Source organism: Oncorhynchus clarkii, chromosome 33 (genome assembly GCF_045791955.1).
Source record: "Oncorhynchus clarkii lewisi isolate Uvic-CL-2024 chromosome 33, UVic_Ocla_1.0, whole genome shotgun sequence".
Taxonomy (NCBI): Eukaryota; Metazoa; Chordata; class Actinopteri; order Salmoniformes; family Salmonidae; genus Oncorhynchus; species Oncorhynchus clarkii.
In genome coordinates this window covers 8,047,876-8,073,537 of record NC_092179.1, presented here as the reverse complement: position 1 = coordinate 8,073,537, position 25,662 = coordinate 8,047,876, and the positions used below count along the sequence as shown (strand labels likewise).

Here is a 25,662-nt window from a genome sequence, read left to right as displayed (position 1 = left end):
AAAATTATCACTTTTCCCCCCCTATCTCAGCTGTACAATGAGGAGGTGTTGGATCTGTTTGAATCAACGCGGGACATGGATGGGAAGAGACAGAAGTCCACCATCAAGATTCACGAGGACGCTAATGGAGGCATCTACACTGTGGGAGTCACCACACGCACGGTCGCCTCCGAGGCAGAGGTTAGTCTCAATCGCAGCCTAAAGCAAAATAACACCAATCTGTACCTAAGGTCATTGGTTAAATATATGTTATTGATGTGAGCCTAAACCTGTTTGTGAATGTGAATTGTCAAACAGAATTTCTCTCTTGAATACAGTGTACTCTAAACTCTCCCCTCCTCCCTCCCTCCCTCGCCCTCCCTGTACAGATGATGCAGTGTCTGAAGCTGGGCGCTCTGTCCCGTACCACGGCCAGCACCCAGATGAATGTCCAGAGTTCGCGCTCCCATGCCATCTTCACCATCCACCTGTGCCAAGTCAGAGTCTGCGCTCCGGATGACAGTGTACGTGGCATCGCACCAGTGGGCTGGAGCTCTCTAGAGCCAAGCCTAGGATAGGATACGCTTTTGACAGTCTATTTCACTAGCTGTACTATATTCACTTAGTTGTTTTCCCTGTCATTCTTTATGATTATAAAGATTATAAGGCTATTAGGCTGCATAATCATTACCATTTAATTTGGGGGCTGTAACAAACAACCACTCGTTCGTTCCCAATTGTGAAAATACACATGAATAGCATGTAATTTCCTAGTGTTTATGAGATAATCAATGAACACCCCAGCTGATAAACAAGAGGACTGTGAAATGCAGAGTTGCCCAAGCCTCCCACACAGCTCCCCAGCCAGCGACACAGCTCCCCACACAGCATATCTCCCCACATAGCTCCCAATTCACACACACACACCAGCTGGGCATGATGTCACCCTCCTCTCCCTGCCCGCTGATTACATGAACAATATACAGGCTGCTACAGATACAGACAGGCCTATCCACTGGTGTGGTCATTGAGAGCTATAATGGAAGACGAAAACCTCCAGTTGTGCTTCTCCCGTAGGCCTAAATCAATGCTACAGCCGAAATGTCGATACACATGTCCAGGATATGGAATTACAAACACGATCACCAGGTGTATTTTCCCCCACAGTCTCTTATTTGTTTTATACACCATACCCATCTCCTCCTTCAGGGGTCCAGTGAGACAGACAACCGTCTGGCCAACGGTTCCTCTGAGATCAACTCTGAGTTTGAGACGCTGACGGCTAAGTTTCACTTTGTGGACCTGGCCGGGTCCGAGAGACTAAAGAGGACAGGAGCTACCGGGGATAGAGCCAAGGAAGGCATCTCCATCAACTGTGGACTGGTGAGACTCTCACTGTGGAAATAACGCATGCTATAGTTAGTAAGATGTTGTACACACAGTGCCTGGTTTGGGTCAATTTATTTCACAAGTTGACTGGCTTGAAATGGAATTGACCCTAAACATTCCCGATGCTATAACAGTGCCTGTAAAGGTCATAGATTACTCAGCACTAGGAGGTTTTAGAGAGTCAGGACAGTGCTGATGCCGTGTCCTCTTCTAGGACGACTGACATGAACTGTTTCAATGATACACCTGTTGTCTAGAGCTTTGAAACTATGGGAAAAGGAGCCTCCTGGTGGTTGAGAAAGATATTGCAGACGTTCTACCAACACTGTCTGCCGCCATCTCTTTGATCGACAACTAAATTTCAACATCACATTAAAGGAAGGAGTTGATGCTTTATTTTTGATGGAATGCAGATGTTTTAAGCCTCGTTTTTAAGGACCTCGTCTCATCTTCATGTCTCCTTGGTCTGTTTTTTTCCTCTCTCTCTGCAGCTTGCGCTGGGTAACGTGATCAGTGCTCTGGGGGACAGGAGTAAGAGGTCCACCCACGTGCCTTACAGGGACTCGAAACTCACCCGGCTACTGCAGGACTCTCTGGGAGGAAACAGGTCTGTATGTCCTCATGAACCACACAAAGACACTGTATCTAACAGTGTTGGAAGATGTAGATACAATAGAGGTTTAACACTAGAACCTCTCCCTGAAGCTTTATTCTGTGGATGAATGAATTATCTGTCTAACGAAGGTCTGCTGACTGCAATGCTAGTGAGTGAATTAATTACCATCTATATGAAAAATTATATATTTTTGACTAAATTAGAATCGTTCATTCTGTACGGCTTTTCCAAGCAGTTTACAAAGTGATCTACATTGATATCAAAACACTGCCTGTGTAGTTATTCAGTTCCTAATGTAGTCTCATTTTTGTCCGTGCGTCTGCCTATGTCGGTATTCCGTCCATCTTCTATCTCTCCCCCCAGTCAAACGGTGATGATAGCTTGTATCAGCCCATCTGACCGGGACTTCATGGAGACACTGAGCTGCCTGAACTACGCTAACCGAGCCAGGAACATTAAGAACAAGGTGATGGTGAACCAGGACAAGGCCTCCCAGCAGATATCAGCTCTCAGGACTGACATTGCCAGGCTACAGATGGAACTGATGGAGTACAAGACGGTAAGAGAAGGAAAGAGAGGATGGAGGGTGCGAGAGAGAGAGAGAGAGGAAGATTTTTGTTTGTTTGTTGCTATTTTAGGCTATCATTACAAAGGCCCTGTTTTCCTAGTCATATGGTAAATTGTACCATTATATGGATCCATATAACTCAAAACGTACTAGCGGCTGCACATGTCCATCAAGGTTGTATTTCTGGTAGCCTGGAATCCAACTAAACAATAGTGAAACAGAGGGATATTCCGTGTGGATTTCAGTCTATATTTCTCTATGACCTGCACTCATCTCTCTGGTTCCCTCTGGTCTGAGCAGGGCAAGCATCTGGTAGGGGAGGTATACCAATGTATATTTGCCTAACTGATCTACCATAGTGATCTGCTATAATAACCATAGTCCTCTGGTCTCTCTCTGGTCTCAGGGCAAGCGTATGGTGGGGGAGGACGGCATGGAGAGCATCAACGACATGGTCCATGAGAACAGCATGCTGCAGACAGAGAACAGCAACCTGAGGATCAGGGTCAAGGCCATGCAGGAGACCATTGACGCTCAGAGGGCCAGACTCACACAGTACCTCAGTGACCAGGCCAACCAGGCTCTGGCCAAAGTGGGTACGTACTGGGACAGGACTAATGGGCCTCATTCACACTGCGCCTACATGATTCAAAATCCAGGCTAGTGGGAGAGGAAGTGCTCCGTTAAAGTCTATGGAAAAAGTGCTGAAAATGCTCTCATGTTCGATAATCTTCCAGGTGAGGGGACTGAGGAAATTGGAAATATGATCCAGAACTACATCAAAGAAATCGAGGAGCTCAGGTATGATGCATGACGTGTCTCTTACATGTACAGTATGATGTGTCTGTAGAAAGGAAGGCATTGAGTATTGTGACATTTGGTTTTGGTGTTGGGAGACCCACAACAGTATTCTGACCGTTGGTTTTGTGTCTGCAGAGCCAAGCTTCTGGAGAGTGAGGCAGTGAATGAGAACCTCCGTAAAACCCTGTCCCGTGCCAACACACGTTCATCCCTGTACGGGGTTGGGGGCTCCTTCTCCCCAGCCCAACTCGCCCCGGAGAGAGAGGCCTCTGACATCATCGAAATGGCCAAGAAAGATCTGGAGAAACTCAAGAAGAAAGAGAGGAAGAAAAAGAAGAGGTAGGAGTTGTTTTGATATTTGATATTGCGCTCATTCCACGTTCCTGTTTGGATGTACATTTCACATACATGCCATGAAACCGATTGCGTTTCGTTTGTTACAATTTGTAACTCTCTATGTCCAAACTTGTGGATGAAACAACAGGGAGAAATGGGTACACTTTGATGGTAGACCTTGAGTCTGACAGTGATATGCTCGGAGGTGGTTAGAGATGGGGTGGGCGTGGTGGTACTGGGGAGGGAAGGGGGGGGGGCGAGGGAATTGGTTTCCGTTGTTGTCCCAGGGTGTTTTGGGTAATTAGTTCTGGCACCCAGCCTTTCCCCTTCAGCAGGTACCTGTTCCCTCTCTAATGTCTATCTAATACCCCATACACGAGGATGGGTTTATATAACAGGCCCAGTCATGTTCAGATGTACCTGTACTGTGCAACTAGTCTCTCTCTTTCTCTGTGGTTTAATACACATTTGATAAGCAACATAGCACATAAATGGCTTGGTTACACATCAACAAGCCAATAGAAGACAACCAGCGCCAAATCCTCAAAGGTTAACCTGTTCTTATTTGCTACACTCTTTTCTGCTCTCTGGTTCACTCCCTTCCCTGTCAACCTCACTCTCTCCAACTGTCTCCCCCATTCTCCTCCCCTACTCTGAAGACTGCAGCGGCTCGAGGAGAGTCACCATGAGGTTGGGCTTGCCAGGTTTGCTATGCCCCTCTCTCCCCCATCTCTCTAACCCCCTTTCCTCCCTCTCTCCCCCCATCTCTCTAACCCCCTGTCCTCCCTCTCTCCCCCATCTCTCTAACCCCCTGTCCTCCCTCTCTCCCCCATCTCTCTAACCCCCTGTCCTCCCTCTCTCCCCCATCTCTCTAACCCCCTTTCCTCCCTCTCTCCCCCATCTCTCTAACCCCCTGTCCTCCTTCTCTCCCCCATCTCTCTCCCCCATCTCTCTAACCCCCTTTCCTCCCTCTCTCCCCATCTCTCTAACCCCCTGTCCTCCCTCTCTCCCCCATCTCTCTCCCCCATCTCTCTAATCCCATGTCCTCCCTCTCTCCACCATCTCTCTAACCCCCTGTCCTCCCTCTCTCCCCCATCTCTCTAACCCCCTGTCCTCCCTCTCTCCCCCATCTATCTAACCCCCTGTCCTCCCTCTCTCCATTTATCTAACCCCCTGTCCTCCCTCTCTCCCCCATCTCTCTAACCCCCTGTCCTCCCTCTCCCCCATCTCTCTAACCCCCTGTCCTCCCTCTCTCCCCCATCTCTCTAACCCCCTGTCCTCCCTCTCTCCCCATCTCTCTAACCCCCTTTCCTCCCTCATCTCTCTAACCCCCTTTCCTCCCTCTCTCCCCATCTCTCTAACCCCCTTTCCTCCCTCATCTCTCTAACCCCCTGTCCTCCCTCTCTCCCCCATCTCTCTAACTCCCTTCTTCCCGCCTCTCTAACACAGCTTTTACACCTGCAGGTAGTTTCCACACCTGGAGGAGAACCCACTTGTAATCTCTCCCCCTTCTTCTTACCCCTTCTCCCCCTTTCTGCATTGTTGAGACCCTTAAACTAAAGAAATGAACTAAAAGATTCAGCACTTTTTGCCATGATGCAACCACATAGTGTCAATCAATCATTCACTAACGTCTACTTTAAGGATGATTCTAACAACCAAATGATTTGGGTTCTGTTTGAATTGTGATTCTAACCTTAAATGCATTTTTACAGTATGCAGAAAAATCAAGGTAGTGTGTTCATGTGCTGTGTGCTAGTGCTGTGTGGTATGGTAGTTCTCCCTGATAGTCTAGTGACCTGATGTCTTGCGTTTGCGGTCAATTGGTCCCTGAACCTCTGGTTCTGTCCTCACAGTGTGGTCAAGGAGGAGGTACCTGACAACGAACAGGAACGAGGCAACGACGAGGCAGAGGGGGTACGTCTAAGAATGTCCTTAATTGGCATATTTAAATCAGTGTGTGTGTGTGTGTGTGTGCCGTGTGTGTGTTCTTTGTACTCACATCGTGTAAATGTGTGTGAACAGGATGACCACGTCAGTGACCACGAGGAAGGAGAGGAGCTGGAGGGAGAAGACGAGGAGTACGAGATGGAGGGAGAGGAGAGCTCGGACGAGTCAGACTCTGAAGAACTGGATGAGAAAGGTAAAACTCTCTCACACACACACACCTACACACACACACATCCAAAGGTGCTTTTACACTGTCATAAAGAATGCCTTGCTTCTTTGGTCCTGCGGGGCCGCGTGGAGTGTGTGCAGGGGGTTTTTCAAACCCAGCTCTATCACCCCTTATTCATTCCCCGTGATTAGATTATTCTGTTGTTTTAATAAAAGAATAGTGAATATGTCATTGAAGCGTGTGTCATATAGCTCGTTCTGTGTGTGTTCTCTGGAAAAAGAGAACTTCCAGGCGGACCTGGCCAACATCACGTGTGAGATCGCCATCAAGCAGAAGCTGATCGACGAGCTGGAGAACAGCCAGCGCCGTCTGCACACGCTCAAACAGCAGTACGAACAGAAGCTGATGATGCTGCAGAGCAAGATCCGAGACACACAGCTGGAGAGGGACAAGGTGCTGCACAACATGGGTATGTATACGAGAGAGAGAGAGAGAGAGAGAGAGAGAGAGAGAGAGAGAGAGAGAGAGAGAGAGAGAGAGAGAGAGAGAGAGAGAGAGAGAGACGTGCACAGGAGACGATGCCGTGCATCATGGTCACAACCTCGGTAGAGCAGAGGCGCACAGGAATGTGGTGGCAGATTAATGAAGGGTTGCATTTATTTGTTTAGGTGCTCTGTGCCATGCCGCTACATCTCAGAGTGAGTGTATTGTGGAGTTATATAACTGACATATAACTAACTATCTAACTAATCCTGTCCACTACCAATGACATCATACCTGTGCATAGCATTTGAATGTATTTTGTCTTTAGTCCCTCTGTCATGATTTGTTATTTTACACACCATAAAGTGTGTGTTTAAACCCCTTATTTCTAGAGGGTCATCGTATTCTGTAAATCACTTTGTGACTGTAAAAAAGGCTAACATTTGAACGACTGATTTGATTGATATTCCGTTGTGGCTGTGCTGAGCTGTGTCGGTTGAACCGAACTTGTGTGGTGTTGTTTCCACCGTGCCCGTGCTTAGCTGAGTTAGTTGTGTCTGCAGGCTCGATGGAGACGTGCACGGAGGGGAAAGCTAAGAAGATCAAGTTAGAATATGAGAAGAAGCTGAGCTCTATGAACAAGGAGATGCAGAAGCTGCAGTCAGCCCAGAAGGAACACGCACGCCTCCTCAAGAACCAATCGCAGTACGAGAAGCAGCTCAAGAAACTCAACCAGGATGTGGCTGAGATGAAGAAAACAAAGGTCAAGAGAAAATTGTGGATGGAAGGATGGATGGGTGGGCGGGTGGGTGGGCGGGTGGTTAGTTGGAGGGTGGATGGATGGATATGTTGACTGATTGAGTGACATGTAAATGGTGGGTATTGTGCTAGGTGGGTCTGATGCGTCAGATGAAGGAGGTGCAGGAGAAAAACAGAGCGTCAGAGTGCCGACGCAACCGAGAGATCGCGACTCTGAAGAAGGACCAGCGCAAACATGAGGTAACATTACAGACAGGAAATAATGTGTGTTGTGAAGTTGTGTGTTCGCCTGTGACCAAGTTCAATTGAATTGAATTCTATTGATATGATGTGCCTGTCACTTACAGCACCAACTGAGACAGCTGGAGGCTCAGAAGAGGCAGCAGGACCTGATACTGCGCAGGAAGAATGAGGAGGTAAGATACACTGGGTCATGTTCAGTGTGGCAAACTGTAGCAAAACGTTTTGCAATGGAAACCAAAACATCTTTGTACTTTTTGAACACGTTCAGGTAGTATCTCGGTTTCAAAACATTTTCTCCCTACTGAACATGGCCCTGCTTTCCTCTTGTGCTAGGTGACAGCTCTGAGGAAGCAGGTGAGGCCAACTTCAGGGAAGGTAAACAGAAAGGTGAGCCTACCGGAGCCCCTCCAGGACCCTTCTCACCGCAGCATCCTAGGGAGACCTCACTCTGCTGGGGCAGCAGGCCCCAATGGCACCCCAAGGTACTACCAGCAGGACTGGTGGTGTGAGTGTGTATGTGCGTTTGCTCGTGTGCATAGGCATGATGTGTTTGTTAACCAAATAGCTACAGTTACAAAATACATAAAAATTACATGAAGAACAATGTATCAAAATAAACTACCATTGCCTAGCCGGCACCTGTGATCTCCCTCTCAGGACTGGCAAGTCATGACAATACCAATAGAGGGTGAAAGGGGACACACATAATGTGTACCACTATAACGTTGTTATTTTTTTATTTTTTTCATTGTATTTTGAAAAGACAAATTACAGTAATTAGAAAATACAAAAAAACATTGGAGTGTAGTTCAATCCAGTGTAATTAAAATGTCAAACTACTCAGAGGAAATTAAAACATGTATTTCAAATACAGTGCCTTGCGAAAGTATTCGGCCCCCTTGAACTTTGCAACCTTTTGCCACATTTCAAGCCTCAAACATAAAGATATAAAACTGTATTTTTTTGTGAAGAATCAACAACAAGTGGGACACAATCATGAAGTGGAACGACATTTATTGGATATTTCAAACTTTTTTAACAAATCAAAAACTGAAAAATTGGGCGTGCAAAATTATTCAGCCCCCTTAAGTTAATACTTTGTAGCGCCACCTTTTGCTGCGATTACAGCTGTAAGTCGCTTGGGGTATGTCTCTATCAGTTTTGCACATCGAGAGACTGAAATTTTTTCCCATTCCTCCTTGCAAAACAGCTCGAGCTCAGTGAGGTTGGATGGAGAGCATTTGTGAACAGCAGTTTTCAGTTCTTTCCACAGATTCTCGATTGGATTCAGGTCTGGACTTTGACTTGGTCATTCTAACACCTGGATATGTTTATTTTTGAACCATTCCATTGTAGATTTTGCTTTATGTTTTAGATCATTGTCTTGTTGGAAGACAAATCTCCGTCCCAGTCTCAGGTCTTTTGCAGACTCCATCAGGTTTTCTTCCAGAATGGTCCTGTATTTGGCTCCATCCATCTTCCCATCAATTGTAACCATCTTCCCTGTCCCTGCTGAAGAAAAGCAGGCCCAAACCATGATGCTGCCACCACCATGTTTGACAGTGGAGATGGTGTGTTCAGGGTGATGAGCTGTGTTGCTTTTACGCCAAACATAACGTTTTGCATTGTTGCCAAAAAGTTCAATTTTGGTTTCATCTGACCAGAGCACCTTCTTCCACATGGTTGGTGTGTCTCCCAGGTGGCTTGTGGCAAACTTTAAACGACACTTTTTATGGATATCTTTAAGAAATGTCTTTCTTCTTGCCACTCTTCCATAAAGGCCAGATTTGTGCAATATACGACTGATTGTTGTCCTATGGACAGAGTCTCCCACCTCAGCTGTAGATCTCTGCAGTTCATCCAGAGTGATCATGGGCCTCTTGGCTGCATCTCTGATCAGTCTTCTCCTTGTATGAGCTGAAAGTTTAGAGGGACGGCCAGGTCTTGGTAGATTTGCAGTGGTCTGATACTCCTTCCATTTCAATATTATCGCTTGCACAGTGCTCCTTGGGATGTTTAAAGCTTGGGAAATATTTTTGTATCCAAATCCGGCTTTAAACTTCTTCACAACAGTATCTCGGACCTGCCTGGTGTGTTTCTTGTTCTTCATGATGCTCTCTGCGCTTTTAACGGACCTCTGAGACTATCACAGTGCAGGTGCATTTATACGGAGACTTGATTACACACAGGTGGATTGTATTTATCATCGTTAGTCATTTAGGTCAACATTGGATCATTCAGAGATCCTCACTGAACTTCTGGAGAGAGTTTGCTGCACTGAAAGTAAAGGGGCTGAATAATTTTGCACGCCCAATTTTTCAGTTTTTGAGCTGTTAAAAAAGTTTGAAATATCCAATAAATGTCGTTCCACCTCATGATTGTGTCCCACTTGTTGTTGATTCTTCACAAAAAAATACAGTTTTATATCTTTATGTTTGAGGCCTGAAATGTGGCAAAAGGTCGCAAAGTTCAAGGGGGGCGAATACTTTCGCAAGGCACTGTATATGTAACAGAAATACTGCCCATCTCTGCCTGTGTATATGGCCAAGTTATCGTTACTCACTGTGTATTTATTCCTTGTGTTATTGTCTTTCTCTCTGCATTGTTGGGAAGGGCCCGTAAATGAGCATTTCACCGTTAGTCTACACCTGTTGTTTACGAAGCGTGTGACAAATGTATGTAGTGTATATATATATATATATATATATATATATATATATATATATATATATATATATATATATATATACACACACTACATACATACATTTGTATACACTACATACGCATCATACATTATATATATATATATATATATATATATATATATATATATATGTATATATGTATATATGTGCATGAAAGGACTCCTACTCTAGTTGACACGGGACAACAATAAGTTCATCACCTAGTTTTTGTTTTTCAGTAATATATTGGCCCGTACTGTACAATGATCTCTGTTGAATTCCATTTATCAGGAAGTACCCGGTGAGGATGGGGAGCGTCTACACCACCAGGACAGCCCGGGCTAAATGGCAGTCTCTGGAGAGACGCATCACTGACATCATCATGCAGAGGCTGACCATCTCCAACATGGAGGCTGATATGAACCGCCTCCTCAAGGTAAAATAAACCCACTGTAGTTTTACTGTATTACTACTGTAGTACTACCAGTTCTACTGTATTCCTATCAGACTGATGCCAACATGGTTCTCTGTCAGTGGAAAAAGGCAAAAACCGACAGGGGAGTATATACAGACTTATCATTGTTGCCGTTTTGGCTACTCTCTTAGAATTAAGGGTGACTCAAGGAACCCTGGAGATTCTCAAGGAACTCAGTTCCTCAGTGAACCATTGCAGTCAATGGGTTCATATTTGCACCATTGGTTAGTTGAGTAGTTCTTGAATGATTCAATTTAGCTGGGGAACCTGGGGAACCTTTTTATCGGCATGTGTAGAGCACTTGGAATTTATTTTCCCGCTGGATTTATTCTGCTGCCAAACTCAGAAGAAGAGGAACATTGTGTTTTGGCCGATGGCTTTATAGGATAGCAAGCAACTTGTAAACAATTACCCCATTCCTAAGTACCATTTTAATAGCAATGTTGAATAATACTCTCACGCCTCCTGTTTTAATTCCGAAAAGTTTCTTGTGATGGTAATGCCATGTGTTTTTGATGATACTTATTAGGTGTTGGCTTAGGTTGCTAGCTAGCTACAGTATCTTTAACCTAGCCAACACTTTCAAAAATGCTTGGTTGTTTGGATGACCCAATTGCTGGGTTGCAGGCATTTGGGTCACTAAGTCGAGTTGTTTTCTTTAAAACGGGCCAGGTTGGGTTGTTGATGCTGGGTTATCAAGATGCGAAGACTGCAGAGCGTGGCTTAGTAAGGTGGTTGCTTCAGATAGTTATTTTTGGCCACCCGTGGGAAGAAACATAATTTCCGTTCCTCTTTTCTGTTGTATTGTCGTCTCATGTTAAAGTTGAACACGGATAGTCTTGTAGCTTCAATTAGGTTTACAGATGTGTGTGAGTTCCTCACGAGCATATAGACGGGTTGGTTGTTTTGTAAACAAAACCAATGGGTACGCAACTATGCGGCAAAACGGACGGGGTTGTTGTTGACAACATGTCAACTATCTTTAGTCTCCAATGTTTATTGAAAACATAAATAAATGTGTCTAACGAGCACATGTTGTCTCTCAAACACATAGTTACAGTTGTTGGTTAGCTAGCTAGTGAATTTTAGAAATATTAGCATAGGCGTGAAATCAGTCGAAACACCTCAAAACAAGACATGGTATCAAGAACAAGATGAAACTAGCTGAAGCAAGCCATCTATGATTTCCAACACGGAGGCTCTCTTGCCGTCCAGAGTCACAACCACACACCGCCTTCTGCCCCATTGAAGCGCACCCCTTGTTTTTGTGACGTTTTAGCCCGTCTATATGCAAATCCTAATGTTACTACTTTATGACTACTTTGTTATCGTTGCTTCCGGGTGACTGTCATGGCTCTACAGTGCCTTCAGAAAGTATTCACCCCCTTGACTTTTTACACATTTTTAAAATTGATTGAATTTAGATTTTGTATTACTGATCTATACGCAATACCCTATAATGTCACAGTGGAATTGTGTTTTCAGAAATGCTTAGAAATTCATTTAAAAAAATCTAAGCTGAGGCCTCCCGAGTGGCGCAACGGTCTAAAGCACTGCATCGCTAGAGGCGTCACTACATACCCAGGCTCAATCCCGGGCTGTGTCACAACTGGCTAAGATTGGGACTCCCATAGGGCGGTCCGGGTTAGGGGAGGGTTTGGCCAGGGGGGCTTTACTTGGCTCATCGTGTTCTAGCGACTCCTTGTGGCGGGCCCGGGCACTTGTAGGCTGACCAGGTGAACAGTGTTTTCGCCAATACATTGGTGTGGTTGGCTTCTGGGTTAAGCAGACAAGTGTTTGGCGGGTCATGTTTCGGAGGACCCATGACTTGACCTTCGCCTCCCGAGCCCGTTGGGGAGTTGCAGCGATGAGACAAGATTGAAAAAGGGGACAAAAATGAAAAGCTAAAATGTCTTGAGTCAATAAGTATTCAACCCTTTTGTTATGGCAAGCCTACAGTTCAGGAGGAAACATTTGCTTAACAAGTCACGTAATAAGTTGCATGGACACACTCTTTGGGCAATAATAGTTTTTAACATTATTTTAAAATTACTACCCCATCTCTGTACTCCACACATACTATTATTCGTAAGGTCCCTCAGTCTAGCACCAAGAGGCCAATAGTGATTTTAAAATAATGGCTGTGAGAGGAGATAACTGAGGATGGATCAACAACATTGTAGTTACTCCACAAAACGAACAAAAATGACAGAGTGAAAACAAGGAAGCTTGTACAGAATAAAAGTATTCCAAAACATGCATCCTGTTTGCAATAAGGCACTAACGTAATACTGCAAAAAATGTGGCTGCAATAATGGAGCTGTGAGTTGGGAAGCAGGTGCAGGTGAAACATTTAATAAAACAACAAAAATAGTAACAAGACATTTACATAAGGCTACACGCCGGTACAAAAAACAATACCAACTGGTGAGAAAACATAAGGGAGAGACATATAAAGGGGAGGAAATGATGAAGGTAATGAAGTCCAGGTGTGAATCATAATGATTAACAGGTGCGTGTAATGATGCTGGCCAGGTGTGCGTAATGACGAATCCCAGGACCGGTGGTTAGGACTCTGGCGACGCCGTACGCAGGAGGGCAGGAGCAGGAGAAGATGTAACAGTGGCAAAGAAATGAACTTTTTGTCCTAAATACAAAGCGTTATGTTTGGGGCAAATCCAACAATGCACATGACTGTGTACTACTTTTCATATTTTCAAGCATGGTGGTGGCTGCGTCATGTTATGGGTATGCTTGTCATCGGCAGAGGCTAGGGAGTTTTTTGGGGGTAAAATAAATGGAATAGAGCTAAGCACAGGTAAAATCCCAAAGGAAATATTGGTTCAGTCTGCTCTCCTACAGACACTGGGAGACAAATTCACCTTTCAGCAGGACAACTACCTATAACACAAGGCCAAATACAGTGCCTTGCGAAAGTATTCGGCCCCCTTGAACTTTGCGACCTTTTGCCACATTTCACGCTTCAAACAAAGATATAAAACTGTATTTTTTTGTGAAGAATCAACAACAAGTGGGACACAGTCATGAAGTGGAACGACATTTATTGGATATTTCAAACTTTTTTAACAAATCAAAAACTGAAAAATTGGGCGTGCAAAATTATTCAGCCCCCTTAAGTTAATACTTTGTAGCGCCACCTTTTGCTGCGATTACAGCTGTAAGTCGCTTGGGGTATGTCTCTATCAGTTTTGCACATCGAGAGACTGACATTTTTTCCCATTCCTCCTTGCAAAACAGCTCGAGCTCAGTAAGGTTGGATGGAGAGCATTTGTGAACAGCAGTTTTCAGTTCTTTCCACAGATTCTCGATTGGATTCAGGTCTGGACTTTGACTTGGCCATTCTAACACCTGGATATGTTTATTTTTTAACCATCTTCCCTGTCCCTGCTGAAGAAAAGCAGGCCCAAACCATGATGCTGCCACCACCATGTTTGACAGTGGGGATGGTGTGTTCAGCTGTGTTGCTTTTACGCCAAACATAACGTTTTGCATTGTTGCCAAAAAGTTCAATTTTGGTTTCATCTGACCAGAGCACCTTCTTCCACATGTTTGGTGTGTCTCCCAGGTGGCTTGTGGCAAACTTTAAATGACACTTTTTATGGATATCTTTAAGAAATGGCTTTCTTCTTGCCACTCTTCCATAAAGGCCAGATTTGTGCAATATACAACTGATTGTTGTCCTATGGACAGAGTCTCCCACCTCAGCTGTAGATCTCTGCAGTTCATCCAGAGTGATCATGGGCCTCTTGGCTGCATCTCTGATCAGTCTTGTCCTTGTATGAGCTGAAAGTTTAGAGGGACGGCCAGGTCTTGGTAGATTTGCAGTGGTCTGATACTCCTTCCATTTCAATAGTATTGCTTGCACAGTGCTCCTTGGGATGTTTAAAGCTTGGGAAATCTTTTTGTATCCAAATCCGGCTTTAAACTTCTTCACAACAGTATCTCGGACCTGCCTGGTGTGTTCCTTGTTCTTCATGATGCTCTCTGCGCTTTTAACGGACCTCTGAGACTATCACAGTGCAGGTGCATTTATACGGAGACTTGATTACACACAGGTGGATTGTATTTATCATCATTAGTCATTTAGGTCAACATTGGATCATTCAGAGATCCTCACTGAACTTCTGGAGAGAGTTTGCTGCACTGAAAGTAAAGGGGCTGAATAATTTTGCACGCCCAATTTTTCAGTTTTTGATTTGTTAAAAAAGTTTGAAATATCCAATAAATGTCGTTCCACTTCATGATTGTGTCCCACTTGTTGTTGATTCTTCACAAAAAAATACAGTTTTATATCTTTATGTTTGAAGCCTGAAATGTGGCAAAAGGTCGCAAAGTTCAAGGGGGCCGAATACTTTCGCAAGGCACTGTATAAACCTGGAGTTGCTTATCAAGACAACATTGAATGTTGCTGAGTTGTCTAGTTACAATTTTGGCTTAAATCCGCTTGAACATCTATGGCAAGACTTGAAAATGGCTGTCTAGCAATGATCAACAACCAAGTTGACAGAGCTTGAAGATTTTTTTCAATAATAATAAGCAAATATTGTCAAATCCAAAGTAAAAGTGTAAAGCTCTTAGAGACTTACCCAGAAAGACTGACAACTGTAATCACTGCCAAAATGTATTCTAACATGTATTGACTCAGGGGGTTGAATGCTTTTCTAGTCAAGATATATCAGTGTTTTATTTTCCATTACCTACATTTTTTGTTTTTTTGATTTTTAGTATTTTGTCTGGACAAAAAAATGACAAAGAAAATTACAATTAAATCAATTTCGATCCCACTTTGTAACACAACAAAATGTGAAAAAAAGTTGTGTGAATACCTTCTGAAAGCAGCGTATGTAATCAGAAATGTTAATATTATATTCAGAGGGATCACTCCAGATCCAAGGGGAAATTCAGCGTTTGTGCAGGTCCCCAGGACATCAGGAGGTGGCATCAAAACCAACCGCTAGATAGAAGGGGGAAAAAAGGGCGGGAAAAACACTGGGATTGAACACGCTGTCTACAGAGCCGGAGGCTTAGACTACTCCGCCATCTGTCTACAACGGTTAAGCAAGTCCATTCGGGATGAATGCCTAAAGTTTTAACCCTATCCCCAACCTTAACTTAACCAGTCATAATGAATGCCTAAACTTATCCCTAGAGTTGTTTCTATGTGCCTTAATTTACCACGTTTGTCACAGATCACCAGGAGATGGAGTCAGTTTACTCATCAAAAATAGACGCTGACATAAAGTCAGGCTGTGATATCTTGTTGTTATATCAGAATATGCAATATGCATAAACATTTAAGGAACATTTCACTTTGTTGTGTACAAACTTTATATGATGAACAGGAATGACATTTACTCTTACAGGTGGCCAAAAATAAATGTCTGAAAGCCACTCCTCCAATAAGCCACGTCTCCAATCTTCTATATTATTAAAAAGGTGAAGAAATGTATCTGTCCCATCACAAAAACGTTCCTGTTTGAACCTTTACACAGGCAGCCCAGTATCAGCGTATAAGTGTCAATCTGTGACACTTAAGCGAAAAGATATGGCTCACGTCACAGGGGTTCCTCAAATAACCTTTTCAGAGGGGTTCCTCGAGGAACCTTTGTGACCTGGAAAGGTTCCCCCTGTGTGTCAATTTTTAGAACCCCAACAGGTTCCTCCAAGTTCCGTTACTTCTAAGATCGTAGAGCAATAGGTAGAAAGGAATGCAATTTGGAGACAATTTTATTATAACTCCATCTCTCTCCCTCCCTCCCTGCCTCTTACAGCAACGTGAGGACCTGACCAAGCGAAGAGAGAAGGTGTCTCGTAAGAGGGAGAAGATCGCCACAGAGGGGACCGACACGGACCGAAGCATCCAGTCTTTGAACGAGGAGATAGACGCCCTGGCGGCCAACATCGACTACATCAACGACAGCATCGCTGACTGTCAGGCCAACATCATGCAGATGGAGGAAGCGAAGGTTCGCTGACGCCAACACGCACATTTTCTGCAGGAAATTGACGCCTTCTAGTTTCTTAGTACAGCTGACGCCAGCACACACATTTTCTTCATAACCGTTATTATGACTGACTGTGATGTTGTTGGGATGCAGGAGGAGGGAGACACAGTGGAGGTGATCAGCTCCTGTAACCTATCAGAAGCCCGCTTCCTGCTTGATCACTTCCTGCACATGGCCATCAACAAGGTAACTACAGTACACCTTCCCCTACTGAGTTCTCTCGACCTTTCGATTAAGCGGCATTCGGGGTATTGTAAATCTACCAACTTTATACCTTTTTTAAAACACTATGTTTATTATAGAGTTAAACATACGCGTCTGCTGTTCTGTGGGCTAAATGTCACAACACTCTGTTGATGTCAGTATGGCATTTACGTGTGTTTGTCATGTATGATTTTACTGGTACGTTCATCTCCCAGGGTCTGCAGGCGGCCCAGAAGGATTCCCAGGTGAAGATGATGGAGGGCAGGCTGAAGCAGACAGAGATCAACAGCGCCACTCAGAACCAGCTGCTGTTCCACATGCTGAAGGAGAAAGCTGAACTCAACCCTGAGCTGGACGCTCTGCTGGGCAACGCACTGCAAGGTATAGATAGGCTCAGTGGTATAAACACGCTGCTTTTCAGTTCTTCATTTTTTTGGCTACACTTCATTTTACAGTCCACTGTGTTATCTGACATTCACAACATGTCTCCCACATTGTTTTTCTTTCGGATTCAGTAAAACATGTACCATGACGTATTATCTTAGTAAATAGCCTACAAGTAAAATACCCACTGAAACGGGACTGTAAAATGAAGTGTCTCCATTCTTTTAGCTTTTGTTTGACTTTGATTTCTTTGTTTTTTTCCCCCTGTTTGTTCACCCTGAATTCAAACAGAGATAGGTTACCTAGTGGTGGGTAAGTAACAGACACCAGACTGACTGATCCCAGTGACCATGGGTCTCCCCTAAAGCCCCTCCTCCCTCTAAAACTCCCCTTTAAGACTAACCTGAGAACGTAACTTTGCCATGAGGTGCATGAGGTGGTATGTTGCCCCCTGTCTCCCACTTCCCTGTCTGACCCTCTCCATCCTCTGTGTCGATGTCTAGCTTTCTCCTGTTCAGCGGACTCATTCAGGAAGATCTGAAATTTAAGAATAGGCATTAGCTTAAACCCTGGCCCCCACGCAAACCTGAAGTTCAGGCCTTAACTAGAGTACTACTCCAACCACAACATTTACTAAGTTACCCTCCATAAAATGAAAACGTCAGTATACTATACTTTTGACCTCCTTCTGACCCCTGATGTATTTAACCTGACCTCTGAACTTTGAACCCTGTACCTTAAAGCTCTTTGAATTCAAACTATTGTTTTGCTGCTGCTGCCGCATTAGTTTGAAAACGACGTTTATTTTGTTTGTGATATCCAGACTGTAGATGTGCTTTGAAAGTGATCGCCCTCTAACAGTTTAAATAGTAAAGTAACACAAGTTTAGTGCTTGTAATGGGATATTTGAAAACATGCTGTGAAGCCACAGCTACCCCATGTCCGACCATGCAGTAACTGAGGCATGTTGTGTATCTGAGGGTCCAGCGTAACAAGGTGTGCCGTATGGTTCTGTCCTCAAGCAGAGAACGGAGATGACAGCAGTAGTGATGAGTCCTCTACCGCCAGCCCAGCCACAGAGGGAAGGTAAAAAAACAACAACATTTGACTCAGACAAGATCATGAGGATATTAAATATTGAATTTCATCACTTAAAGCTGGAATCCTTAATGGGGAAACTGCCACATCCCTTTGCAATATTACAAAAACAAAGAAGCTACTGCAAACAACGGACACAGTTTTTTCCCCCTCGGACATCATTGTACGCGCAATAGAACAGCAGAATATGTACAGCGTTTTTTTTTTTAACCACGTCGGGCCGCGTTCCTCGCCTCCAGTTTGTCAACTAAACAAAAACAATAACAGTGGCTGTGGGTTGGACAGTGGCGCTGTTTCTGCGGATTCCACCTTTAAATGTATGATTGTGCTTTATTTGGGTCGTCCATCAACCTACTTATCAATAAGACTATGAGTAAGATATTTTTAAATAGGAATTTGCTCTTAACTGACTTGCCTAGTTAAATAAAGGTTAAATAAAATAAACATGTCAATTGCCCCTCCGTCTTTGCTTCAGCTCATTGGCCTCTGACCTCCTGAAGCTGTGTGGAGAGGCCAAACCTAGGAAGGTACAGTCGTCTACCGTACTTTCACACGTAAAAGCATTTCTCTAAACGCCATTTTAATTACATTTTCATGAAGTCTAAAATAAAGGAGTTACTGATAAGCACTTTGAGACAAATGCTATTTGCAAAACACTCTTTATGAATGGTTATGTTATTGATTGATTGATTGATTGGATCGATCCCACTACCACAGGCACGCAGAAGGACAACCACGCAGATGGAGCTGCTGTATGCCGGGAGTGGTGAATTTGACTTCTCTGCACCCCTGCTACCCCCGACAGACGCCCAGGAAGGGACAGGGGACATGGGGACAGTAGCAGGACATCTCAGGGACAGGGAACTCACTGTGTCCCCCTCAGCACTGTCCTCCCGGATAGCTGGACTGTAAGTCCTTATGTTGGTCAAATGTCTTTGTGTTTCGTTTTTTAAAGCTATAGTACAGGAAATACAGTGAGATACTTGCGGAGTAAATCCTTACCTACTGAGCGTGAATTTGACCGGTCAGGCTTCACACCTTAACCGTGTTGTTGTTGAAAGTGCATCGGCACGAAAAGGATAGAATGTTTAACTTGACCCGGAATGCATTGTAACCTTCAGTGATGTGTGTGACTCCAGCTGATCATCCGGTGCACATCACTTCAACTGTTCATGTCGCTGGCCTGTCTGTCTCTGTGTTGTGTAGATCTGGAGCCTGGTCTTCGATGGGAGCTGAGAGGAGATCACTGGAGCGCTCGCCTCTAACACGCAGGAGGATGCTAGAGAAGGGAGGACATCCCCCTTTAGACGTCAAGGAACACACACCTATGGACCCCAAGGGTCACCCGGCGAGAGAGACAAAGTCGCACATACCCACGCCCACGCCCACGGCCACAGAGAAGACCAAAATCACAGACACCAAACCAACGTAAGAGCCACACCACTTCACAATGTTTGCCACGTGTGTCATGTTCGTATGACGTCACGATGGTCATAGTTGTACCTACTTCTTGTGTTTCACTCGGGGCTCCCCTTCCACCCCCCCCCCCCCCCCACCCCCCCCACACACACACACACACACACACACACACACACACACAGTTCGGGAACCACTGTCCTAACAGACTTGACACATTGTCTTTTGTCCCTGTTATCCTGTTATAGAGGGGTGGTCAACCCTGTGTCATCCCCTAAGATCAGCCATGCTGCCAGGCTACAGTGTGTCCATGTGGCTGAGGGACACACCAAACCTGTCATGTGTGTCGACTGCACTGATGACCTGCTCTTCACTGGCTCTAAAGGTACAGCTCTCTAGTTCTATAATGTTCGGAAACAAAAAAACAACCCTTGACCTCTAAACCATGACCCCTAGAGACTTCTCACATCTGAAATGCTCACATGAGTGTAAGTCATATTATTTGGTATTAGCTTCGTCTAGCTCTCTGGTGTGGTTGATGGTGTTTCTGCCGTATTGAACACTCATCGTTGCCCCTAACTATTGACTTCTAACCCCTGTGTGTGTGTGTGTGTGTGTGTGTGTGTGTGTGTGTGTGTGTGTGTGTGTGTGTGTGTGTGTGTGTGTGTGTGTGTGTGTGTGTGTGTGTGTGTGTGTGTGTGTGTGTTGCCAGATCGTACGTGTAAGGTGTGGAACCTGGTGACTGGTCAAGAGATCATGTCTCTGGGAGATCATCCCAGCAGTGTGGTGTCTGTTAGATACTGTTCCAGCCTGGTCTTCACTGTCTCCACCGCTTACATCAAGGTCTGGGACATCCGAGACTCCGCCAAGTGCATACGCACACTCACGTGAGTAAATATAGATACAAACACCAAGAGTATATGTTTACACCTCTAGTAAGAAACCGAAGACTTTCGTTATGTCAAAAGTTGGAGTTGAGCTTGCCAGTTCCTTTTTCAACACATTCTAGGAGATTCTAGCACATTCCAACACAGCCCAGGGAACTTCAGATTCTTAATTTGCTACTTGAAAAAAGTACTTTTACACAATGTCATTCCCATTGACATGGTATTGACAGCGTGTGTGTGTGTGCGTGCGTGTGTGTCGCAGGTCATCGGGCCAGGTGAGTACAGGGGACAGCTGTGTGTCTCTCAGGTCCCTGTCCATCCCTCCAGGAGAGAACCAGATCAACCAGATTTCTCTGAACCCCACGGGATCCTACCTCTACTCCGCCTCGGGCAACTCAGTCCGCATGTGGGACCTCAGGAAGTAAGAATGGAGAGAGTAGTTGAATATCGTGTTTAGTTTAAGTAAGGACTGGAGGTGGCACAAAATGAAGATGAAAGGAGAGGAATTGTGTACACTAAAACAGGCACAGGTTGCTGAATGTAGCGAAGAAAAGATAGATAGTGAACGCTGAATCATTTCTCCCAAGTATGATCTTTAGTTGTACCGAGGACTCCTAGATCTGAACTCTTCCTGACCCTTGAACTCTGACCTTGTGCTCTAGGTTTGTGTCTACTGGGAAGCTGACGGGTCACCTGGGCCCGGTCTTGTGTCTGACCGTCGACCAGTTGGGCAACGGTCAAGACATGGTCCTAACGGGGTCCAAGGACCACACCCTGAAGATGTTTGAGGTGACAGAGGGTGTCCAGGGCAGCATTGTGTCCTGTCACAACTTTGATCCGCCACACCAGGAGGGTATCGTCTCTCTGGCTGTTCAGGGGGACAGCCTCTACAGCAGCTCCAGAGACTACTGCATCAAGAAGTGGGACCTGTCCCGGAAACGACTAGTACAGGTGGGACCTATTGGACACTAGCTGTATATACTGTACTGCTAGTACCTGAAAGAAGACAAGGCTCTCAGAAACACACAATCAGCTGATAGCTGCGAGTTTCACATTGCAATGTTGCTTTGTAAGCATCAAGTGTTGTTTTGTTGAATTGTTTTTGCTAGCTGCAACATTATCATCATTGTAAGACCAGTAGTGGTAGTAAACAAAATCTATTGTCCCAAGGAGTTAACAGTTTGTAGCCCTGTTTTGACCTAGTGTGTACTTGCTTCCTCCACAGCAGGTGGCGAGTGCCCACTCTGACTGGGTAAGTGCGCTGGGTGTGGTGCCAGGGTGCCCGGTAGTGCTGAGTGCAGACAGGGGAGGTCTGCTGAAGCTGTGGCACGCTGATACCCTGGCACCGCTTGGAGACCTGAGGGGACACGACAGCCCTGTGAATGGACTGGCTACCAACAGCAGCCAGCTATTCACTGCCTCAGAGTGAGTTTAACACCTAACCCTAACATCACCCTTGAATGCCATAGGAGCCTGCAGCGACATCTCACGGCAAACCTGAGCATAACCCCTACCTTCAGAGAATATCTCCTAACTATGACCATGATCCAGATCATACCCTGACCCTAACCCTCTGAGTAAATCAACCCACTGTTACTATAATAACAAAGTCATCATTTAACCTGAGAGAGAGATAATCAAACCTCTGATACACATGTTGAACCAGTGATTTCATGTTCTTTCTTGTGTGACAGTGACCGGACGGTGAAGATTTGGCAAGCAAAGGGTTCTTTGGAGGAAGGCATCCATTGACACTGAGAAGGAGACCTCTGGACTGTGACTGGACACAGTGCTGTGGATCTACTAGATCACTCTGGATCTACTACAGCCCTAGGGATCTATTGCTGCCTGCTGGATCTACTACTCAATCTACTTACTGCTGCTCTGCACAATGATCCATGGATGGAGGACCTCCAAGCTGGCCACAGGGCAGAAGACCAGCCCAGACACACCGATGACCCATTGAGTTCACCAACGTAAGACATTCCGTCAACAAGGCTGGAGGAGAGTAGCACAACAGTCATGGAATTCACCTGAAGAATTGTGAAACTCCAGTGTAATGCCCATGTTTCTGTCTCAAGCTGTATCCTATCATATCGTAGAGGAATCTTCTGCTACAGAGCGTGTAATCATCTCTCTGTGTCAGGAGGGGTCTTTTAATAAGGCCCTATGGAGGTTGGTCTTACTTCAGCTGTTACTGCCAAACCCTATGGGAGACTCATAGAGTCTCAGTGGGGAATAGCACAGTGAACTAGTGGTGTGGGACGGTGTGGCTGATCTCTGCTACAGAAACAAAGTTCAATGTGGGTGTGTTGTCGTCATACTACAAATGCGATTGTGGAGGTTCAGCTCAACCCAATTCAAGTGTTGCTTTTAATGCAGATTGTGTGTGTGACCAAATTACACACCTTCTTCTGTGATAGTCAACGGGCTGTGATGAGTATCTTTAGCCAATGCATTCCGTTTTACTTGCCTGTGCACAGTACAGTACCTCTGCAGTGGTCTTACTCTCTTTGCATCATGCAAGTACATTCAAACCTCAAACTACGAAAATGGCCTGTCAAAATGTTTGCATTTATGTGTGTTTTCACGGCGACTTTGAAACCTCCAAAGTTCTGATCTTCCATTTCTTGTTGTATCCAATGGCCTTCTTCAATCGTTTCAGAGCCCAAGTAAAGGGAGGTTACCTGTGCACAGGCGTATGCACTATCTCAAATCAACTCAGTTTATTGGTTGTATCCACGGATTTGCAGTGCATTAATACCTAGTAATAAAAAACATCTGAGTTAGTTTTCCTGTGCCCACGTACGCCCTTCCCCCAATCTGATTCAGGAACGGGCGGAACAGAATATAACAAAACTCTAGAGGTGTGTGTTATTATCAGTGCCTGTCAATCTTATACTGGAGATAGTACAGTATCACAACCTAATCTGTGTGGACTAGCCCAGGATCCCTAGATTGGGATGACATAGGTTATATGACCCCATCTTTATGTAAATAAGAATCTGTTTTTCTTCCTCGTGGACATCTTGTGCACAAATTCCGAATTTCTAGTGATTCTAATGTCAGATGCGGTGTGGAAATAAATTGCATCTGTCAAAAACAACATGAACTGTTATGTCTTTCAACGTGGAGATGTGTGTTGCCATGATGCCACCAATTGGTGTCAGTATGATACAGTAAGTATCACATTAGGAAACATGACACGGTTTCAAAACAGAGTTTCACTAACTTGGGTGCGGGAGATTTGTTTTCCTTCCTCCTGTCCTTCAGATAGGTATTCAGTCTTTAGCCATTTTTAATGTGTTGCAGGAAAATGATTCTATCCCATGTCCATGAACCAATCTCCTTGACAGGAGATAGCACAGGTGGGATTGCAAATGTTCACAAACGCATGCAAAGCAACCTACTTTCTAAGCGTATATATTTGGTTGGGTCTTTTGCTCATTTGTTCGCAGCAAAGATAAAAAAAACATTGCAAGAATTCCATAGGCAAATATCCTAGTTCCGAGGTATAATCGGTGAGCATGGTAAGAACCATACAATATGCTCTCCATACCTGTGAATGTCACATGTGTGCCTACCTACAGTATGCATGTGACCCAACATATGTGGGCTCATCGCGGGTCGCTGGTCACGTCGGCACACAGGTGACCGACATTGTATACATGTATTGAGGGGGAACTACGATGACATCCTTATCTTTTCCCATTAGCTTCTTTCTCCTTTTGATAGCACTGCAAGGTGGAATCATCATGCTCCTTTACGTAGTTCCGTACATCCCCTGAAGAAGAGAAGTGATGGGAATGAATCGGTATTTAACATACAACAACTGGGGCATCAGAGTTTCATGTGTACAATAAGAACAGAACAATCTCTTGCACCTTTAAGCACTGCATTACTTCGGTACCACGGACTATTTCCATGTCTAAACACTGTTCCAGACACCACAAGCTACTGTATATTTAATAAAATGTGGCCCAGCCATATAAAGTTAAGTCGGTGTTCCTAAAACAACCAGGATTCCTAATGCACTGTCAGCACAATCTGACATAGTGTATTGGTCACATTATTTCTCTATCAATGATTATTTCCATTTTAAAAACGCTGAACATCAGAGTTCTTAATTAAAACAACCAGGATTCTTACTGCACTGTCAAGCATATTCTGATAAGGTTTCTTGGTCTGTTCTCTGTTTCTCAGATATCTAACATTCGTTATCCCAAGCTAACAGCAGGACCCAGACGGTACTCGTACAGTTTCATGGTAAATCGATGTACACACCGACCTCAATAACGTCTCGTGGGATAAGATCCCAAGCTAACAGCAGGGGGATTCTGTCATAGGGATTATGTGACTGGCTACTCGTACAGTTTCATGGTAAATCGATGTACACACCGACCTCAATAACGTCTACGTGGGATAAGAGTTCCTGTCTGGGGGTTATTCTTAGCTCAACCTATATGGGTTTGTCAGGGGGATTCTGTCATAGGGATTATGTGACTGGCTACATTCATCCAATATCTCTCTCTCTCTCTGTGTGTGTGTGTGTGTGTGTGTGTGTGTGTGTGTGTGTGTGTGTGTGTGTGTGTGTGTGTGTGTGTGTTGACCCTGTGAATCATTGCTTGAATCATCTCTTCAGTGTCTGTAGATATTTCTACAATACTCTTTTCTTTCCCTGTCGAGTCACAGGATGTGTAATTTGGCTTTGGAATAAAGGGTTGACCAAGAGAGGGAGTAAGATAGCTTGATTAGACTGAGAAACAGTGAGAGGGTCGATACCACATATAGCAACGCTTACCTCACATACAGGGAATAATGTTCCATTTCGGACACAGCCAGAGTGTGTTTCCTGGCATCTGCTGGGGGAGGATCAAGAGACTTGGGAGGATGGAGCGAGGGACGAGAAGAATAAGGGAAGAAATGTCAGGGAGATATTCTGCCCCTCAGTACACAGATCATGGGTTATGATGAGGGGCATTTCCATCGAAAAGGACCCATGAGCACCAATATGTGAAGTTCATAGGAGTATATCAAATTGGGTGTCAAATGAAAGAGTCTATGTTTTGGGGAAATTAAGGCATAGATATATTTTTCAACAATTTTCCATCTAAAAAATGTGGCATAATAAAAGGTTTTATTTCTGGATAAACAGATGGAAAAGGGGTCTTAAACATCTACCAGAAAAAGTC

The 25,662-nt window shown here is 44.6% G+C and overlaps 1 protein-coding gene across 4 annotated transcripts in view; it reads left to right on the top strand.

Annotated features, from left to right (window-relative positions):
- The window catches only part of LOC139392660 (kinesin-like protein KIF21A), a 45,513-nt gene extending 21,938 nt beyond the window's left edge, over window positions 1-23,575 (top strand). The window contains exons 4-34 of one of the 4 annotated variants that reach the window (XM_071140803.1): window positions 31-180; window positions 369-503; window positions 1,189-1,362; window positions 1,860-1,975; window positions 2,348-2,543; window positions 2,959-3,148; window positions 3,290-3,353; window positions 3,489-3,692; window positions 4,349-4,393; window positions 5,546-5,606; window positions 5,715-5,832; window positions 6,089-6,277; window positions 6,855-7,054; window positions 7,183-7,290; window positions 7,398-7,466; window positions 7,627-7,775; window positions 10,272-10,416; window positions 16,248-16,442; window positions 16,575-16,667; window positions 16,901-17,066; window positions 17,361-17,381; window positions 18,095-18,155; window positions 18,643-18,694; window positions 18,885-19,075; window positions 19,374-19,595; window positions 19,832-19,968; window positions 20,296-20,470; window positions 20,733-20,891; window positions 21,133-21,421; window positions 21,696-21,895; window positions 22,165-23,575. In XM_071140803.1, the coding sequence (XP_070996904.1) occupies window positions 31-180; window positions 369-503; window positions 1,189-1,362; window positions 1,860-1,975; window positions 2,348-2,543; window positions 2,959-3,148; window positions 3,290-3,353; window positions 3,489-3,692; window positions 4,349-4,393; window positions 5,546-5,606; window positions 5,715-5,832; window positions 6,089-6,277; window positions 6,855-7,054; window positions 7,183-7,290; window positions 7,398-7,466; window positions 7,627-7,775; window positions 10,272-10,416; window positions 16,248-16,442; window positions 16,575-16,667; window positions 16,901-17,066; window positions 17,361-17,381; window positions 18,095-18,155; window positions 18,643-18,694; window positions 18,885-19,075; window positions 19,374-19,595; window positions 19,832-19,968; window positions 20,296-20,470; window positions 20,733-20,891; window positions 21,133-21,421; window positions 21,696-21,895; window positions 22,165-22,222 (4,332 nt within the window). In that variant the 3' untranslated portion in view covers window positions 22,223-23,575. The remainder of the gene's footprint in view (window positions 1-30; window positions 181-368; window positions 504-1,188; window positions 1,363-1,859; window positions 1,976-2,347; window positions 2,544-2,958; window positions 3,149-3,289; window positions 3,354-3,488; window positions 3,693-4,348; window positions 4,394-5,545; window positions 5,607-5,714; window positions 5,833-6,088; window positions 6,278-6,854; window positions 7,055-7,182; window positions 7,291-7,397; window positions 7,467-7,626; window positions 7,776-10,271; window positions 10,417-16,247; window positions 16,443-16,574; window positions 16,668-16,900; window positions 17,067-17,360; window positions 17,382-18,094; window positions 18,156-18,642; window positions 18,695-18,884; window positions 19,076-19,373; window positions 19,596-19,831; window positions 19,969-20,295; window positions 20,471-20,732; window positions 20,892-21,132; window positions 21,422-21,695; window positions 21,896-22,164) is intronic. The other 3 variants (XM_071140805.1, XM_071140804.1, XM_071140806.1) reach the window with 3 other exon arrangements.
- Window positions 23,576-25,662: the final 2,087 nt, after the last annotated feature.